The sequence below is a fragment of the Malaya genurostris genome, chromosome 2 (genome assembly GCF_030247185.1).
Source record: "Malaya genurostris strain Urasoe2022 chromosome 2, Malgen_1.1, whole genome shotgun sequence".
Classification (NCBI taxonomy): Eukaryota; Metazoa; Arthropoda; class Insecta; order Diptera; family Culicidae; genus Malaya; species Malaya genurostris.
Window position 1 is genome coordinate 70,593,076 of NC_080571.1, and position 21,116 is coordinate 70,614,191.

General features: G+C 37.1%; 2 protein-coding genes across 2 annotated transcripts in view; one reads left to right on the forward strand and one right to left on the reverse strand.

Annotated features, from left to right (window-relative positions):
* LOC131432637 (3'-5' ssDNA/RNA exonuclease TatD) overlaps positions 1-16,403 on the reverse strand; it is a 55,640-nt gene extending 39,237 nt beyond the window's left edge. The window contains exon 1 of the mRNA XM_058599039.1: positions 15,019-16,403. Coding sequence (XP_058455022.1) covers positions 15,019-15,151 — 133 coding nt within the window. The 5' untranslated portion in view covers positions 15,152-16,403. The remainder of the gene's footprint in view (positions 1-15,018) is intronic.
* Positions 1-21,116, forward strand: part of LOC131432639 (uncharacterized) — a 115,815-nt gene that overhangs the window by 88,190 nt on the left and 6,509 nt on the right. The window lies entirely within an intron of this gene.

Consider the following 21,116-nt stretch of genomic DNA (forward strand, 5'->3'; position numbering starts at 1 on the left):
CGTGGAACATAGAGACGAACAGGGAGGCGAACTCGGTCCAGGAGGACGTAGTTAGGTAAAGCCGAGCCAGCGAATGTCACCCGATACGAGTCTGATTGGGGGTATGATTTGGTACCATCCCCCGCGATCGACACTGAATGCAATCGCTTGCAATCCAGTATCTTTACGTTCTTAAGTAGGGGGCTTTTAAAGCAACCCATCCCGTACTTAAGAACGTCATCGCAAGTCAAACTGGCATCGGTGACAACACCGTCAATTTCGACTTCACGAGCTGGGATGTACACACGGTATTCCCGCGTAAAAAGCTCACCCTGAACGATCTCGTTAGCCTGTTTTGAGCTGGTTAACGAGACCCTAAGCTTGTCCGGGCGTACTTTGTCAATACTCTTGATAGTAGAGTATCGCTTCGTCAGCTCTCGCGATATATGGAGACAATTTAATTTTTTTCCATTTAATTTGGGCCGGAAATAAACCGTGTACGGTCCGGCCGGGAGTGCAAGTCCGTCGGGATAGCTCTTAATGCGAGTTTTGCTATCGACAGTTGTCTCCATTTTATCATCTGGTGGGTCAGGGTTTTGTTTCACAGGGTTTGTCATGGCACGGAATTGTATCCGCACGGGTTGGAAATCTGGGATACCACCAGATAATTTCAAGGACAGAAAAAAAAGGAAAAGAGAATGATACTTAGCTTAATAATGAATAGCCACCAATGCCTGGCCTTGGCTAATCGGTGTGCTACAAAACTCGGCCGCCGGGGCCACGCGTTGGTTGAATTGTTGTTGTATCTGTGTGCAAAAAACCTCTAAGAGGAAAAAAAGCACACAGCACCGGGTCACGACACTACTCCAAATGTTCCCTATTCAAAGTCTATACACTGCACTATTGTATTATGTATGAAAACCTCTCAGCGGAACGAGCACCATTGTCTATTATACAATAACGGTACAATGTCGATTGTCCGATCGCTTTATCACACACGGCACTGGTTTTCAGCGTTTCGCAGTAAACAAAAGCACGTCTGTTCGCTCGGAAGGTTGAAACGGCAATGTCAGGGTTCGTTATGAGAGGAGTTTCTTTCGATTACCGAAAGTTCTTCGATTCGCTCGTAACAATAGCAACCAATTTTATGATTGTTAAATAACTTGCTTGTCTTGAAGATTGCAAGCAATTCCAGAAATGGAATAGATGAGACATTGCACATGTTTTCAATAAAGCAAACCATTTGTTTCGCACGAATGGTTGGCACCAGTTGGCGGACGCATCCGGTTCCGGAGATCTAATGGTATAAACAACGTGACCGTCAAACCACAAACCGATTTGGCCAAACTTGGGCATATGTAAAGCTACACACTTAAAACTTAATTCCAATCTCGACAAGACAATTCGGAAAAAGCTTGGTAAATATTGTGTTTATCGAAATATTTGCTTCATTATTCTCAGCAATTTTAAACGTTTTACCAATGGTAATGGTAGTTTCGTATCTTCGATTTACCGAAATCTCAGCAAACAGATTTTAGACAATCGAAATTCGGCTAACCATCAAAGTAGCCATTTTACTTCTGGACAGAACTGATGAACGTCAACAAACATAATTTGTTAGTTGGAATCATTGCAGTAAAACTTCATTCAATTCAATTGAAACTGAATGTGGAACACATTGACGATCTCTCCACTGCAGTAAAATTCACTCTCTGACACACACAATGTTTGCTGACGGCCCGAACGAGCAGCATTCAGTTCATCACTCGTTTCCCTTCAATTGAGGCTCAGTTTAATTACCGTCAGTTGATCTCTTGAAGTAACAAAACATTTCTTGCAATAGTGTGAGAGCGGCCTTCAAATGAGGTTCATGTAAACATTCGAATTGGTTCAAGATAATAGATGAAATACTAATCAGATAGCTGAAATATCAATCACAGAATACACATAAATTAATTGTTCCCTCCTTCAGTTTTAATTTTTAATACTTTACTCCATTTATAATTCTATTCGTTCGAATCTGCTTACTACCAATAGCGAAGACAATGAAGCAGCTATACTACTTGGCACTTGAAACTGAGCAAGCAAAATTTCAAATGACTAGGTACGATTATTTAACTGACGATGAATTCTGGGAGCTTCACTTGCAAATGGTAGCAAAAGTCAAATGAATTAGTAGGGATATGCTGACGGTCAGCGGCCATAAATTTCATTTTCATCTTATATTATTCGATTGAAAATGAAATTTTACCGCCCTGATTGGAATACGTTTTGAAACCTTTTGCTTCGAGTGTCGTGAAAATTTGTAACATCATTAAATCGTAAGTATTTCATTTTAGGAATCAGTAAATGAAAATAGAGTGTGCTTACCAAAGGGTGATTTTTAAGAGGTATAGGATTTCAGAAAATTGATGAAATCTTTATTGGAATCGATAGAACGATCAATATAATTTAATCTTTGAAGATGATTTCATGCAAATGTTGGTCGTGGCTTCGCTTTAGATGGCCCATGCGCAAATGGGGGGGACAAGTTTGACACAATCTCTCCAACATATCGGCCGGTATTTAACGAATAAATTCTTCAATTCAAGTGCTTCAATCGTTGCGTTTTTTATCCTTGTAGACATATGCCTTAACATAACCCCACAAAAAAATCCCAAGGCGTTAAACCACATGATATAGACGGCTAATTGACGGGCCCAAAACGTGAGATAAACTGTTCACCGAAAGCGGCTCTCAATTCGATCGATTGTTTCGCGTGCCGTGTGGGATGTGGTATCGTCTTGTTGAAACCACATGTCAGGCATGTCCAATTCTTCAATTTTGGACAAAAAAATCGTCAATCATCAAACGGTAGCGCTCGCCATTTACAGTAACGTTCCGCCCATCGTTGCCTTTGCAGAAGAACGGCCAGATGATGCCACCGGCCCATAATCCACACCAAACAGTGACTTTTTTTGGGATGCATTGGTAGCTCTTGCAATGCTTCTGGCTGATCTTAAACTCCAAATGCGACAATTTTGCTTGTTGACGTATCCATTCAACCAAAATCTCTTAACCGAGCATGAATTTTGTTAGTAAAATTCGATAATTTGCAAGCGTTGTTTGTTCGTAAGTCGAATCATAGACCAAACCTAACAAAATTGAGTTTCAAATAAATTTTTATATCTTTGATGATTCTTTTGTATTTTAATAATCGATTTTAAAAACAACTTAAAATTTCAAGCAAAAACTCATACTTTCGGTACTTTTCCCGACGAAAATCTCGGCTTTTTATCAATCGCATGAAACCGAAAATCTCGGTAAATGCAAATCATCCCTCAAATTGAAAATACTGGGAATTATGGCAGTTTGAAAATTAGCCGAGCAGAGTTATGTCGAGATTCGGGAGAAAGTTTTAAGTGTGTAGATTTATCATGATGAACATTTCCGATTTCAATGTATGTAGTCGAATAAGGGACGCAACTGACCAACCGCATTCTTTTTTAATCGACATATTCGAGCTCATTTTGAAACTTTGAAGGGGTCAAAGATTCGATTCCAGTTAAATTGCCGAAAAAACGACTTAAGCGTTGAAGCACACTTTTGTGAATTATCCGAAAAAGCCAAAGTCTTGGCATTTTGTGAAATTAGGCCCTTCTGTTTCAACAGACTTCGCAGTCGATTCATAGCGTGCAGAATCATTCCATGTCTAGTACTACGATTCTACTGACACTACGAATCCTTCTAGGTCGGGGCTTGAACATACGACAACTGGCTTGTGAGAACAGCCCCCTATGTATTGAACTGCCAACTCGGTCAATTATCCGAATCAATTAGTAAAATATTGGATCTACCTAAGTTTGTTCCAAAAATTAATCTAATGAAGAAAATTTTATTTGAATGACAAGATAAAGGCTTCATCATAGTTTAGTACAAATGATGTTGCACAGACAAATATCGATGCAATCTTCAATTAAATAGATTCGCTCTTTTTGTTAGTACTTGAAATTTCGAATATATCTGTAAATTGTTTTAGCTGTAACTGCTTCATTTTTCAAAAGGCACGGATGGGATAGCCATCAATCTGTAGGTTTTAATAACAGCTTTAAAATAAAAATTATCAAAAAAAATTAAAACCCAGATTCTTTTTCATTTAACTTTTTCGGATTATTTTGTAATTATTGAGCAAAAAAATCAAAACATTTTTTTCAGTGTATATTTTTTTTAGAGTGCCTCGATTCCCTACAACTTCTTCCTGAACGCCATTTTTGTACAATTAACGGTTTCCGAGATACAACGATTTGAATAAGGCAATTTTTGTGAAATGCAAAAATACATACGCGCTTTTTAAAAATCAGTCGTGAGTCGGATTGACCTCTCCATCGGTTCAAAACTTATGGTTTGCCATACTGAAGCCATGTGCAAAGTTTCATCCAAATCGGAGAAGGTCGATTCTGATTTTGTCGCTTTTTCGTCTACAGGGTCCGGCACTCGAAGTGTAACCAATTAAAAAGGCCATAAATTCAGTTTGGAAAATTACTTTTACTTAATTCAAAGTACAAAATGTGTAAAAATAATACAAAATTCAGAATCAATTCACTTTTGCTCGATATGACCACCTTTTGCCTTGACTTGATGACTTGAGAGAGCGAAGGAGTTGCTTCGTTTGGCCGAATGTGACTTGCAGGTATTTTGGCCCACTCGCGGACAATAACTTTTTTCAGCGCCTCGAGACTGGTGTATCTTTTAGTTCGGACTTTGCTCTCCAAAATGGCCCAAAGAGAATAATCCATTGGATTCGCATCTGGTGAATTTGAGAGCCATTGTGTGGACGTGATGAAGTTCGGAACGTTGTTTTTCAGTCATTCTTGGTTCACTCGAGCTTTGTGAGACGGTGCCGAGTCCTGCTGAAACGTCCATGGTCTGCCACCGAGATGTTTGTCTGCCCACGGCTTCAAAGCATCCTCCAGAATACTTTCCCGATAATATGTCGCATTTACCTTGACGCCAGGCTCGATGAAAACGATTGGAGAGCGCCCATCTGCGGTTACAGCGGCCCAAACCATTATCTGTTGCGGGTGCTGCCTCCTGGTGGCCAATCGATGACTCAAATTCTCGTATGAACGGTCGGTCAAGTGAACCCTATCGTTTTGAGAGTTTATGAATTGCTCAATTGGAAAAATTTTCTCGTCAGAAAATACAATGTTCGGAAATTGACCGCTTTCGGCCAAACGAAGCAACTCCTTCGCTCTCTCAAGTCATCAAGTCAAGGCAAAAGGTGGTCATATCGAGCAAAAGTGAATTGATTCTGAATTTTGTATTATTTTTACACATTTTGTGCTTTGAATTAAGTAAAAGTAATTTTCCAAACTGAATTTATGGCCTTTTTAATTGGTTACACTTCGAGTGCCGGACCCTGTACTAATTCCTGGAATTGCTCTTATGTCACGTGTACTATTATATTTTTTCAGAACCCGAAGTGAAAACCATTTCATTTTCGAGCTTTATCCAAAATTCAATAGCAGCTTTCAAACGAGCCTAGACTTGTAGTTATAGAAATCGGCTCTGCCATCTCTGAGAAAATTAAGCATTGGAAAACAACTCGTTTTGTCCTTAACGTCCCATATACCATTATACCTCCGCATCCAGAAATCACAGTCATTTGATCTTAAAACTTGGTCCACAATTCAATAGCAGCTTTCAAACTAGTCCAGACTTGTTAAAATCGGCTAAGTCATTTCGGAAAAAATTGAGCATTAAAAACAAAGCGTTCTGTCGCTTACGTCACTCATGTCATTATATCTTCAGAACCAGTAGTGACAGCCATTTGGTGTTCGAACTTGATCAATGCTACAATAGTAGCTTTCAAATAAGACTAAGCTTGTTGAAATCGGATCAGCCACCTTTGAAAAGTGCAGACACTATAGGCCTCCTAGGCTTTGTTCGAAAGTCATTTTTCTAGAGCAATTCTATTACCATTCTATAGAGAAAGGCGAAACTCTCGAAAATCTAGAATTATGAGTTTAGCACTAAGCAGTTGAATTTGAACTGCTCTGCACTGATGAGTCAAAGACGAAACGTAAAAATAATGAAAACGGTTATGTGCCCTAGCACAAAATTTGGCTAACCCCTAAATGACCATACCTGCATCGGCCAGAAATAGTCGAAAACACGTTTTCGTTCGGCACGTCAGAAAAGACATTGCACTCCGTTGCAAAACAAAAAGTGTTCTGTAAGTAGCAGAAACTTTACGTCTGCTTAGCGGTTCAAATTGAACTGCTGAGTTTAGCAATAAGCAGTTCAATTTGAACTGCTCTGCACTGATGAGTCAAAGACGAAACGTAAAAATAATGAAAACGGTTATGTGCCCTAGCACAAAATTTGGCTAACCCCTAAATGACCATACCTGCATCGGCCAGAAATAGTCGAAAACACGTTTTCGTTCGGCACGTCAGAAAAGACATTGCACTCCGTTGCAAAACAAAAAGTGTTCTGTAAGTAGCAGAAACTTTACGTCTGCTTAGCGGTTCAAATTGAACTGCTGAGTTTAGCAATAAGCAGTTCAATTTGAACTGCTCTGCACTGATGAGTCAAAGACGAAACGTAAAAATAATGAAAACGGTTATGTGCCCTAGCACAAAATTTGGCTAACCCCTAAATGACCATACCTGCATCGGCCAGAAATAGTCGAAAACACGTTTTCGTTCGGCACGTCAGAAAAGACATTGCACTCCGTTGCAAAACAAAAAGTGTTCTGTAAGTAGCAGAAACTTTACGTCTGCTTAGCGGTTCAAATTGAACTGCTGAGTTTAGCACTAAGCAGTTCAATTTGAACTGCTCTGCACTGATGAGTCAAAGACGAAACGTAAAAATAATGAAAACGGTTATGTGCCCTAGCACAAAATTTGGCTAACCCCTAAATGACCATACCTGCATCGGCCAGAAATAGTCGAAAACACGTTTTCGTTCGGCACGTCAGAAAAGACATTGCACTCCGTTGCAAAACAAAAAGTGTTCTGTAAGTAGCAGAAACTTTACGTCTGCTTAGCGGTTCAAATTGAACTGCTGAGTTTAGCACTAAGCAGTTCAATTTGAACTGCTCTGCACTGATGAGTCAAAGACGAAACGTAAAAATAATGAAAACGGTTATGTGCCCTAGCACAAAATTTGGCTAACCCCTAAATGACCATACCTGCATCGGCCAGAAAAGTCGAAAACACGTTTTCGTTCGGCACGTCAGAAAAGACATTGCACTCCGTTGCAAAACAAAAAGTGTTCTGTAAGTAGCAGAAACTTTACGTCTGCTTAGCGGTTCAAATTGAACTGCTGAGTTTAGCACTAAGCAGTTCAATTTGAACTGCTCTGCACTGATGAGTCAAAGACGAAACGTAAAAATAACTAGAATTATAAGTTTATCGGTCAAAACTTCATAATTTTGTTTATTATTAAATTAAATTTTGTGGTACGAAAATTTAGCGATACCCAACATAAAATCGCCTGCTTACGTCCCTGTGTGGTGATTGCCGTTATGCATTCCTTCGGTCGAATGTCATGGTCTTGATTGTGATCAATTTAAGTTTTGTTTTTCTCTCTCTCTCTCTCGCAAAGCATCCGTCAGTCCGACTTCCTCGCCTTACTGCACAATACTTTGGTAGAATAAAGCAAAGAGTGAATTGAGTTTTTTTTCTTTCATTCAATAATTATGTTTGTGTGAAACCGGCTAAAATTAGAACTCAGTGCGCCGTTGTTTACACTTTTGCTACAACAATCCTCCGTTTGCTAACCGAAACGGAACGCCAAGGTAAGAGATTTGGCGATTTTACACGGTGCCGCTACAATCATATGCAATGTAAAATGAGAACAAATATGCACATCGTACCTAAAAAGAAAAAAAAAACAAGAATCATAAAAAAACGAAATTCGTGCACTTTCATAGGCCAACTCCCTCCCTCTCTCTGCGATCAGTGGCAACATGTGATGCCCGCCCGGATTCGCATCAACTTTACGCGTCTAACTTTTACGCGTCGATGGCGATCGGTTTGGCTTAATTTTAGAAATGCGATCATATATGCGCATTTTTGGGAAATTGAACAGAGAAAAACCTCGAAGCGAAAACGAGAACTCATCGTTCGCGCAACGAGATAGGCGAGAAAATGGCAAAAAGTTATTGATATTTTCCTATCGAAGAAAACCGATGAATAATTAACAAACTTTCAATTTTGTTTCGATTGCCACCGTACGTACTCCTGGCACAAATAGCGGATGGTTAACTAGCCGCTATTTGTGGCTGATCTCGGAAATTGATGATGTCTGGTGTGGTTACGAATTGTTTTCCTTTTTTTGATAACAATTGAAATATCTGGTTCGTCGAAATAATAGAATTTCAATTGTTTCAGAATTGGATGAAGCTTTTAGCTCCAAAATCGGTAAACTTTCAGTTTCAAAATCGGTAATCAGACATTTCATATATTTATCAAACGAAATGAAGTTTTTCTAAAGACTGTTATAAATTATTCATTGCGCATAGAAGTGAGTGTTATATCAAATAATTACAAAACAGATAGTTGTTTAGTTTCGTTTGCCAGGTGTATCCAGTTTTCTGGTTTTTACTCTCAAGAACTCCGATTTTTCATTAAGATTGAAAAAGTGAGAAACTTTTTGACATTAAAAGCTTAAACCCGCGATAAGTTAATTAGACTCTAAAAGTAAACATTTAAGACGTTTTATTGTTTAATGCATGAGAATATCACAAACGATGATGTTATCTGAACACTGAACAGTCTTGGGCTCATTGCCAGTAGCTGTAGATGCGCTTTGTACATTGATTGCAATTGATAGTTGATTTGATGGTAAAAGTGTTTTTGAAACAGAAGTGCTGTGTTCACTAGTTACCGTTGCTGAGCGGTTGACCTTGTCTTTGATTGATATGTTTTTTCGCAGTGTCATTGCAGGGTTGATCGTAGTATGTATGTATGTAGACATGTATGCAGCTGATTCTTATAGGTAACTAGTGATTTACAAGGATGCCTTACGCCCACACGGAGAACCCTTCGATCATAAAATTGCGATATCGCACTTTTTGATTTTTGCGATAGTTGATTTAACTAATTTCTTTTTGATTCAACCAAAATGGTTTTTGATTTGCATATATTCAAGTAGTTGAGAAATATGTTGTTTTGAATGCTGTCAAATACCGGAGACAGTTGAAAGCAAAACAATAATCGCAATGCAAAATCAACAACTTTTCTAGTTGAAATCTGTTCGCGTCGCTTCAAAATGTCAATGAAAACAACATCGATGGTTAAAGCGTTTGGTGAAATTGTGTTCATTCGATTTGAAAAATTTATGATAACAAGTGTTTATCTAACAGCGGTGTTGTGATAAAGTTAACCTTGTTTAAGATGAAAAAGATTTGGTGACAAATTAGAAAATGTTAATGAATGATCATCTCGTAATCTTTCAGGTATGCGCAAAAATTTTATGCTTCAAACTCGATCATTGATTTACTTCCAGCAGACTGTTTTACTTCCAGCTGTTTGATACCGATGATGATGTTCATGCATTAGCAATAAAACGCTTTTTGACATGAATTTAATTTATAAAAGTAACAAGAGCGAAGGGTTTCAAACACACAGAGGCGCTGCGATTGAATGGCGCGTTTGAATTGCCGTCGCAAAATTCCAATTCGCAGCGGTGCACCCAAGCTCATATAAATTGACTAAAATTATCAGTGAATAACTTTAGTTCAACCGTTTGAAGGCATCATCTTTCAATACTCATTTTTTTTACTTTCAATACTCATGTCTAAAACAAATAAAACCGATTTATTTTTCAACTAACAGAATTTTGTTTCAATAACAACACCAGTTCTTTCAACTAAAATATTTGTTGAAATCGAAAGGTATGTGTCCTCACTAATTGACAGCGTTTTTTTTTTCAAACAGTTAATTTGGTTGTTTCAACCATCGTTTCTGCTTATCGAAAAACAAAAATGACAGTTTAGTTAAAACAACAATCGATTAGTTGTACCAAATTTTAACCAATCGAATTCAGAAAATCAACTAATATTCTGGTTGAAATGGGATCGCGGGTGGTTCCGTGCAGACCACAAATTACCTAAGATGGAATTGCCTTATGCAGTTGTTACGTATTCCGGATACCGGGAAAAAATTCCGCCATACTACCCTTTCGATGGAAAGAACTTCTCCGTACTGCGACATTTTTTCTCGAGCGAAATGATTAGTGACCAGAAGGGGAAGATCATGTACACGTACTTCTATGTCATCGTCCACCACGTACACAAGGAGTTGGTATTTAACATTGTCACACTCGACGCTTCGATGCATCTTTTTCACGTTTAAACATAGTGTACACAGAATTAGCCGCCTTGTTGAATTGAATTTCATATACATCATTAACGTCTAGATGTATTCGTTCTTTGAGGAAAGATTTCAATTTCGTTTTCTGCTGATGATTATGTTAGGCTGCTAATGCCACCTCGCGGATCAACATAATCCGCTAATAAGTCGTCAAGAATTTGCTATTTATAAATCAGTTATGTGCACCGAAGTGCAATATTTTTCCTGATGTACTGAAAGAATGAATTGTATTTGTAATTGTATGTGATAGGTAGACGTCAGTTTGCTGGATGACGCTGAGTCTATTCAGTTAGGCGTCAATCGTGTTCCCAAGGTGGTCGCGAATTACATGGCTACTATTCAGCGTGCTGAGTAGTATTCGTGTGATTTGTGTGAACGTGATTACGGTACCTCATATCATCTGATATGCAACTGTCCAGCATTGACGCAACTACGTATCCGGGTTTTTGGTTCTCCATATATGGTTGAATTTGTGTATGGGGAGCTTAAATTGAATGATATTTTATCGTTTCTCACCCAATGTGGTAAGAAGCTATAGTCAGAGTGGCTCATCGTTCTTCCTGGAATGATTGAGTTCTTTCTGTTTCTAGCATAAATGGTTTTAGCAGATTGTTTGGCATCCCTTACGGGGTGTCGAATTTACTGCTGCTCATGCATTTTGCGAAACGTTCTGCATTCTACCGCGGATGCAGAAAAGTGTCGCTTTTGTGAAATCTCTTAACCCCCTCGGAGGCTGGAGGTTGTATTAAATGTGCATTTATACATTTTTGTAGATTCGTTCAGCATCCTTATTAAAAAATAACTCTTTTCAACTGTATCTTCTAGACTTTGAGACTTCTCAAATTTATCGAAGGGTCACAGTTTGACAGTTTCTTGTCATTGATTATTATTTAATTATGTAGCTTTGGATTAAAGAATTCGCTTGTTTCGAAGCAAAACTAATTATTTTTACAGAAGACATTTAGCGCAGAAATTGTTTTGTTTTCAGTTGCTGAAGTAATACCGCCATAAAACAGAATTAAGTAGCTACACAAAAATTGAAGATGAATGAGTAATTCAAAGTCAACAAAAGCACTTCTCATAGTGTTCATAATGAATACGCTCAATTTCAAACCATATAATTTTCACTTCGCTAAATTGGACCTGTTCTTGAATGTAAATTTGCCGGAACTGCGAATTTCAATTTTTAGGAAACAAAATTTTTCGAAAATCGAACGGTTGAGTGTTTGTTAGCCATCTTAGCAAATGAACAGAGTTTGCTTAGGAATTCAGTGTTACCAAAATCGTCAGCGTAAAATCGTAAAAAACATTTTTTAATCCACCTAGTGGTGTAATGATGCCACCCTTATATTACTTATATTTTCAAAAACATCACTAGAATATTCTGTCAGGATTTTTTTCTTCAAACCATAATAAAATCAAAAACTTTCTTTGGGCATAAATTACCATAACCTTTTCAATTTGTAAACAGTTATGTCAAGTCAATATAGATTTAAATGAGGCAACTCTGCACGCTACACAAAATTGAACGAAGTACGCTGTGTGCTAGGCGGTCGCGTTTTCTTCTCCCGTACCAGCACGTACCGATGCGTACCAATTTTGCGTAATTTTGTATGACAGTTTGAAAGTTTTGATACTCATTGCTCTATAATTTTGGAACCGGAATTCGGATTTGAATGAAAGTATCATTTAAGACACTGAGAGTTTTAACTTGAATCAAGATTTGTTAAAATCGTTTTGAAACTTTTCTTCATTATTATCGGTGCGTTCGGAAGCCGAAACCGGGGACTAGTTGTCCCAAAATTTATTTATGTATCCAATAACTAACAAGATCTGCCAGCTAGATGGATTTACCAGTAAATTTTATAAAAATTTGCACCTCGTTTCGCCATCACTGTTAAAAAAAATCCTCAAGAATTGAAAATGTTCCACTTATCGAGCTGTAATTCCGGAACCAACAGTCGGATTCGGATCAACTATTCAAAGACTTTTTTTGAATCTTAGTTTGTAAAAATCGGCTAAGAAATTTCTCACAAAATTGAGTGCGCATTTTATCATAGATTTGTACATATTACCTTGTAGTTCCGGAACCGGAAGACGGATAAAGATGAAATTCAAAAATTGGTATATGACATTCGGACCTCCAGGCACAAAAAGTAAGTGTTCCAAAAGTAAATGAGAAAAGTGGAAACGCGATTTTTAGTTTTGCTTACGAAATAGAAGGAAGATTCTTATTCGTCTTTTCACACGCGCAAAATATTGCCCTCATTTCAGCAAATTATATACACCAAGGTCTCTTTTTACACGTTTTTTCGCACGGTTTTTTTATACACGGCTTTTTTACACGCGTTCCGGAATTAACAAGGTTTTTATTTACGCGCTTTTCGCAATTAACACGGTTTCTGACGAGAGTTTAAAAAGTACTCTGTCATTGTTTTGAGAAAAATTTAAAAAAAATGAACAGGTTGTGTGTAAGAAAACGATTTCAATTAATTAATTTCAATTTTAATTAATTTCAAGTTCGAAAGTTAACAAAAATCATTCATTCAACAATTCACGGGAGTATTGACTGTCGTTCCATAAAATGATTAATCAGTCTTCAGTCTCCTAAGAGCAAATTTAGCAGCTGCAAGATTCATATGGGTGGTCTATAATATAACTGAAACTGAAACAAACGTATCCCCAGCAAGCCGTTTTAGTTTTATTTATTCGAACAGTTCTACTGTCAAATTTGAAACTGGTATACGCTGCCGCTGCTGGGGCTGACAGTTTATTTTGTTATAAATTCTTATTTTAATTTTTAAATTATTTAAATTTTTAAACTGACATAAATTATTCATCTAGAACTAGAACACTCCTGAACATGCCCTAAGGGCATATTCAGTAGTGTTTTAGTTCTAGATGCATAATTTATGCCAGTTACAAAATTTAAATCTGGATTTTATAACAAGAAAAACTGGCAGCCCCAGCAGTGTTTTACTCGTGTTTCAAATATACAAAAAATAGAACGGCATCGTAGACCAGTTTTAAATTTGACAGAAGAACTGGTCAAAAAAAACTAGAACGGCTTGCTGGGGACACGTTTGTTCCAGTTTCTGTTCTATTATAGATCTTCCATATAGAACTTTCAACTGTTGAATTTGCTCTAAGTATTCTAATTCTAACTTGTCATTCAATGGGTTTTATCAAGGATGACTAGACCCTTTTCGTAACTTCAGTTTTTATTATGAAGTAACAGTTATATTTTAACAAAAACCAAACAAACAAATAATCAAATCTACAGTTATTGGAATGATTACGTCCAATTTTCCACGCGGTTTTTTTTTGTACGGTTTCCGCAATTAACACGGTTTTGTTTTACACGGATTTTTTTTAACACGGTAGGAAACCTCCGTGTAAAAGGAAACCTCACACTGATAAAAATTTGCACGATCGATTCATATGTAAGCAGCACTTAAATTTAATGTGCTTTTTTATTCCAATACATAACCAAAGCGATTTGTTTTAAGATTTCATGTGCGAATTCACTAAGATGCATGATGAGATTATTTTTGACTTAGCTTTGATGTGTTTTTTTTATGTGATGCGTTTTACTATTGAATCGAACGACATGTGTTACACACTTCATTTTCAAGTGGAAATGAGTACAGCACAAATGTATGTGCAAAATACTTGATTCGGTCAACTGTGTTTCAGTTGAAATCGTTATTTAAAACAATGTGACATTCATATGAAATTAATATAGAATCTAGAGGTAACTATATATCTTATCATTTTGAAGTGCATTTCAGATAAATGTAACATAATTTCTACTAAATATCAACAGGTTTTACACTCATTTTATGAGTTAAGTGTATGTTTTCTTGAATTTCTTGTGTTCTACAAGTAGTGATAGTTCAAATGCTTTGCACATGATGCTAGCGTGTAAATTATTTTCAGTATAGTGTATTTCTAAAGACCACACATCGGTGATAAGCGTCCCGCCGACTGTCGAAAAATGTTATTGTTGATTAGTACAACAAATTATGATGCCAAACTTCGGATAAAATTTGTATTGAATCTCGCATGAAAGCATATCGATTACTGAACAAATCGTTCAGATTCGGCATTTTATAATGCCGAGCTCGGTAATTTATTTTACGTGAGCGCAAAATGAAAGTCATCCGTTCGGCATTGTATTTAATACTGCACGACATTGACCAGATAACGCACAGGCTTTCTGACTTACTGCTTAATCTATTGAGCAAATAAAGTTTCTATTTACTACCGAGAGAGTCAATAGTCACGATAAAGAAGAATGAACGATCTGTAGTCAATTCAATTGCCGAACGAACAGTTTTTGAAAGTTCGGTAAGAATCGCTAAATTGCTATGTGCTTCCGTTAATGAAAATACTTTCGTTAACAGTTTCAGTACAAAATAAATCCAAATAACATTCCATCTGTCAAATTTTTGTATTGAGCCATAATTTTAGTTAAATTTAACTACTCAACAAAAAGCATACATTAAAATGTCAAATTTTAACAAAAAGTTAAAATTTTTCGCGAAATGTTTAATTACAGAATGCCTTGCATTCATATAACCATAACAATCGTGATAACAATAAAAAAATGGAAGTTGATGAAAGGTTCCACCACTAGAAGTAAAAGCGAAAAAAACAAAATAAATACCGTACTTACCAGAATCTTTAGCGCGTTGTATAACCGAGTCCAGGTCACGAATATATTTTTTGTTGGTCAAGTTGGCGCCAACGTCTACTACGATCAGATTCTCGTAGCAATGTTTCATCTCGTCCTCGATGAGCTCAGCCATTCTGTGCGTATGAATTTCGTACCAGTTTTGTCCTCCGTACAATCAGACCTTTTCTCTCTCTCTGTCTCCAGTAGGCCGTGGTAGTAATAACCGTCCAGACCAGAATGTTCGCCGATTGCTTAGCACCTGGATACTGAACGTGCTACCGAAGTTCTTTGGGTACTTTTGGATAACCAATCGTATTGGAAAGCAAACCTTGCGGATCGTTTACAATATCTACTCGTCTTTGAAGTCGAGTTTCACGCTGCAGCTAGAAACTTGTTGTGATTGCTGAGTGTTGTTCTGAAGCGACGACTCTATACGTGTATATTTTTGCACCAGAAAATAATATTTTCTTGTCTTTCTCACGTACACATATACAGGGTATTCTACTAAGTAGCAATGCAAAATTTTCTGAATATAGAAATTGAAGATTCTGGCAAAGGACAATCTGCGGGGGCGTTTTTTCATTCGCGTTAGACAATCATTACATCAACTGATCTTCCAGGACGCTAAGTCGGGCTCAGGAGCCCCGAATAAAGTGGCTGAACTTAAAGTGTTATTGCAAGAACCAAACGCTACTGGTGTCGTATAGCCTTTCCTTTTCCACTCAACACGGTTGTAAACTAATTATATTTTTTTTTGCGCACGATGACGACTACGACGACGACCACGACCGTGATGTTGATTATGGTGATGATACTTCTCGAGACTACCACATACCGCATACACCACTACAACGCCGGATGAACCTGAGCGCAGTTTTTGATCCAAATCAGCCGATGCAACCTAGTCCAGAGATCAGGGACAAGCGCAGATGTTGCAGAAAATTCGATTTCTTTTCATTCACTTTTCGCAAACTTGATTCCGGCGATTTCTAGGGCTCAAGAACGTTAGTAGCAAGCAGCCTTCCGGCGGGTCACTTATCTATCTGCACAATCTCAGCTTTGCTGCACCATTCTTAAACTATCACACATAGTTCTTCTGCACTTTCATTCAGTTACCGCGGTTGTGCTTCAAATTTAATACCAAGCGGATCTTCGAAATACGTTCTCCTGTACACACTTTTCTTATCACACGGATGATGCTATATTACTACTTTAGATTCTCATTAGTGTTAAACATAGTGATAATGGTATGGTATGATGTTCGGTATTTTACTATTCGGTCGCGTCGTCACGTCACAGTCGTCAGTCTTCTGGTCAAGCTCTGCGTCGAAGTTCAACTGACGGACCGTGCACCAAATGAATGTGACTTTGGCTGGGACTTCGACTTCGGTAGACGGTGTCTCTCAACCACATACAGCGAGAAACCAGCGCTACATGGCAGCGATACCATGCGGTAACGACCACAGATACTGATTTGAGACAGCGCTACAAACTAGTGTGTATTTATTTATTTGATGTTTATACCTGATATAAGCTCCGGCCGAATGCGAAAAAAGGAACGTCAGAAAACACGACATCAGAGGGTTCATCGGAACCGAATCGTTCATCACACTTTACGTACGCCCTGCCGGAATCCCAGTTTTACTGCTTGGCGCACATTTTATCTTTACAAAACTTCCGCGAGTCTCAAAAATTTACAAGTAATGTAAATACAGCATGAATCTTCTGTTCTAATGAATTATGAATTTTTTTATCGATTTTGTTAAATGCTATGAAATAGTCCATCACAGCTACATTCGAAAAGTTGCGAAAAACTGCGGTTTCAGTGATGCGCTTTCCCCCCACTACACAAACATACCTTTACAACATATGTTACTGGTGCATAAAATATGCTAACGCCTAGATTTAAACTTCAGTCTGGGTAGCTTATTATGGAATGCATGCAAAAGCCGGTCATTGCAGCGATCAACACGTTTTGTCCCAAATGAACAGTTCAGCAGATGGGTTATTTTTTAAATATGTTAAAATTAAATTTATAATAACTTGGTACTGGCAATCTTGTTTTCTTCTTACATAAAACACACAGAAAAGTCTATTCTTAAACCACCTAGTGGGATGACAATGCCTTTCTCTTTTCATTAACACAGTCTCATTAAAACATTTGTTTTATAAGGATAATTGCTGACATGAATTTGAACTCACTTTTAACACAAAAGCATGCTTTTGTGCTTGCGTCACATATTCGGTCACATCTCTCAAACCAAATATATCAGCAGTAATACATTTGAACTTGATCATTGATCACTTTCTGAAGTAATTGGTTCATCCATATTCGAGAAAATTGAGCGGTAATGAGTTTTGTCGTTTACGTCACTACACCTCCGGAACTGGCTGTCACCGTTGGATCTTCGAACTTGGTCAATAACTCAATGGTAGTTTTCAAACGAGTCTCAACCTGTTAATAGTGGTTCAGTCATCTCTGAGAATTTTTAATGGTATAAATGGGTATTTTGTCGATAATGTCATTTATACCATAATAACTCCGGAGGCAAAAATGATAGCCGTTTGATCTTCAAACTTGATCCACGACTCAATTTCTCAAATTAATTTATATTAATATTCTAGTAACTGTTGTGTTATGGGGGGGGGTGGTAGGGTCTAACAGTTTTGAAAAATCATTTATTATTTTCTTTATATTTTCTTCTAGTAAAACATTTGAAGAATTTTGTGTGAAATTTTCAAGTCTATTGGAACGAAACTCTGGAAGTTATGGACCTTTATCTATGGCTGTCTCATTCTACGAAGAAGCAAGAGCTCGGTGCACAGGCCCAAGATTTCTACTTCGATTCACTTCAAAACTTGACAAAACATTCTTGAAATGATTCGTTATGATAAATTATAAAAGAAAAAATATGATTTTTTGAAAATGTTAGACCCTACGGGCTCCCTGAAGTAATTAATGATTTTATAGACAAAAACCTTTAAACGCGTTTTCCTCGAAAGCAGGTTTTGAAAGTCCGTGTCCATCGTCATTCAAAAACTACTGCACCAATTTTTTTCAAATTTTGCACACACTTTCTACATATAAAAAACCAGACCCTAATGTTTTCCTTTTCGTTGTTTCGTGAAAAATCGTAGTTTTCACTTTGAACAACCACCAAAAATTAAAAAAAAATTAAAACAAATCAAACAGAAACGTTGGGGTCTAGAAAAACTTCTACTCTAACTATGCTGCGATCGTTTCTGATTAATCAGCGCTGAAATACAGTGGACACCTCAAATCATGATTTTTAAGAAGCGTTCTCGAAAATGCCTATTCACCGACTTATTTCTCAATGCTTTTTCACGAAAAAAATACAAAATGTTGTTCGAATGATGCTTTTTATCATGCAAAACATTTGAATTTATTTTGTTGAACGATAATTCTGGAAAAAAAACGCAAAAATGATGATTTTTTTTCATCGTTAGGACCCTACCCTCCCTTAAGTTCGTTGTTGTTACGAACATTTATACACAATTATTGAGCAACGGATACAAAAACTCATGCAATTGCAATTACAAATGCAGCAATTAAATCATCGAAAAAACAACTGTGAAACTCATGAAAACTACTACGTAATGTAAACAAGAATTGAATTGATGTTTACAAACACATAGCAAACATAATTTCTAGTGCATAAGTTTCACATTTGATTTTCAATACAATTGCTCGTAACACAAACATGGAACTTTAAAAATATTCTGCACATAAATAAATGGTAATACTACATATTGTAGAATTGATCTTTTATGTTTTAGTAAACAGAAAATCTACAACGAACCACATTTTTATGGTGAAACATGTTTTCGTACGCCGTTTTGATGATTGCACATCAATTTCTTTGAAAATAACAATCTATTCTTTTCAATTAATATATGATCGGGATAGTGTTTGAAATATGTATAAGAATCATGTTGATGTTTCAATTAATCTGAAAAATCTTGAAATTTTCTTCAATATTTTCCAATATGGCATCGAGGGTAACAGTGTGTTGAATAGAAAATGGTACACCCAACGTAACGATCAATTTAATATGAATAAAAGGAAATATAAACATGTAAATGGGAGCGGGTCTACTGGAAAGGTTATTTGTATTGTATTAACAAGCACGTAAGTATATTCAAATTTTAAATATACGAAAATTTTACATTTTTTTCAGTTCTGTAGACTGACGACTATTTCTACTGGGATTGTCGCAATAAAAACCGTCGTAATAAAGAAAAAAGTAGCTGTAAGGCAAGAATTATAACAAGGTGAAATGGAGGAATACATGTTGTCATTGGAACAGGAACTGGCCATTCACATGCTCCTGATCCAACCGAGGTGGACGCGATCAGACTGCGCTTGAGCATTAAGCGTCATGCCACATCTGATAGTGGTCCACCGGCGAGAATAGCAAGAAATGCGGCAGTTGCATTATCATCAGAAGTGCAACTAAAATTTTCAGCAAATGCCCAAAAAAAGGTAATTCAACGAGCACGATTAGTTAGGCGACAGACAGACGAGGATATAACTGCTTTTCCCGAAGAATATCACCGTACAATCGACGGAGATCCGTTTTTTCGTGGAAAGATTAGCATTAAGGATGGGCATGCTCTTTTGTTTGTCGCCAATGAGGACATAAGTAGGCTTGGACAAGCAAAGTTTTGGATTGCGGATGCAACTTTTGATACTGTTCCCGGATACTACCGACAAATGTTTACCATCCACGCAAGTGTTGCACCAGATCATAAACATACAATCCCAGCGGTGTATGTTTTAATGACAAATAAAACCGAAGATCTTTATAAAGCTTTGCTTGATGAACTCTCAAAAGTTGCGAATAATATAGAAGTAGATCTAACGCCACGAATGATATTGACAGACTATGAAAAAGGTATCCTTAACGCTTTTCATCTCGAATATCCAGATACTTCGCAAGTTGGATGTTTTTTTCACTTCAGTCAAAATAGCTGGAAGAATGTACAGAAACTTGGTTTAGTTCCATTTTTTTCTGCGAACAAAAATGCTGCACTATTTTTAAAAAGGCTGCGAGCTTTACCTTTTGTACCATTTGATTTGATTCCTCGAGCATTCGATCTAATTCGCAAGACTGCACCAACAGAAATGGAGCCGTTGATTAAACATGCAGAGGAAACATACGTTCTGGGTCGAAAGAAGTTTGGAAAATCAGTTAAACGATGTCCACCAATTTTCTCGCCCCAGTTATGGTCTATAGGGTAACAGAGGTATTTTGGCCCACTTCAGGATTGATTTTATTTTGGCCCACTTTGTAAAAATATCCACCAAATGTTGTAATATCTTTAAAAACCCCTTCCGCAATAGGTAATTTAATGTGATTAGCTTCAAATTGATGCAACATGAGTTACTTAACATCGATAGAATCCAATGAAATCGATAAAGTTTGTTAGGTGGGCCAAAATATATGAAGTGGCCAAAATACCTCTGTTACCCTATATGAAAATACAATAAACGATCTGCCTCGAACTACTAATAATGTTGAATCTTGGCACAGTCGATGGGCCGCATTAGTAGGAGGCCGTCATGTAAGCACTATTCGGATTGTAAAGGAAATGTAATTAGAACAAAAAGCTGCATCAGGTCGCATTGCTGTTTTTCTTGCTGTACGTGTACTGTAAGGAATGAAAACTTAAAAAAAATTGCGCTAAGCCTAAAAAATACGAACTTATTGACTATCTGAGCGCCATTGCAAATGTAATTTAGCTTAAATAAACATATATGAAAACAAAACGTTCTTAACTGTGTGAAAGAAATACTAGCGGGCCATTATGCTGAAATCCAGTCTGTTGATCGCAAAATTTTGATAAGTTGAACAATAGTTTTAGTTACTTCGTTTTTACATGATGATGTGAAATTTTTTGCAGAGTTTCTATAACTGCTAGTGCAACGTGGGCAAGTTGGTGATTTGCTGCACGATTGTTTTAGATGTACATAAAATTGTTCTATAGTGATTTTTTCGGTAGTATTGTAAAACATAACAGTGATAAGTTTCACAACCGATTTTAATATATTTAAAAATCTTTCTGAACATATCAAA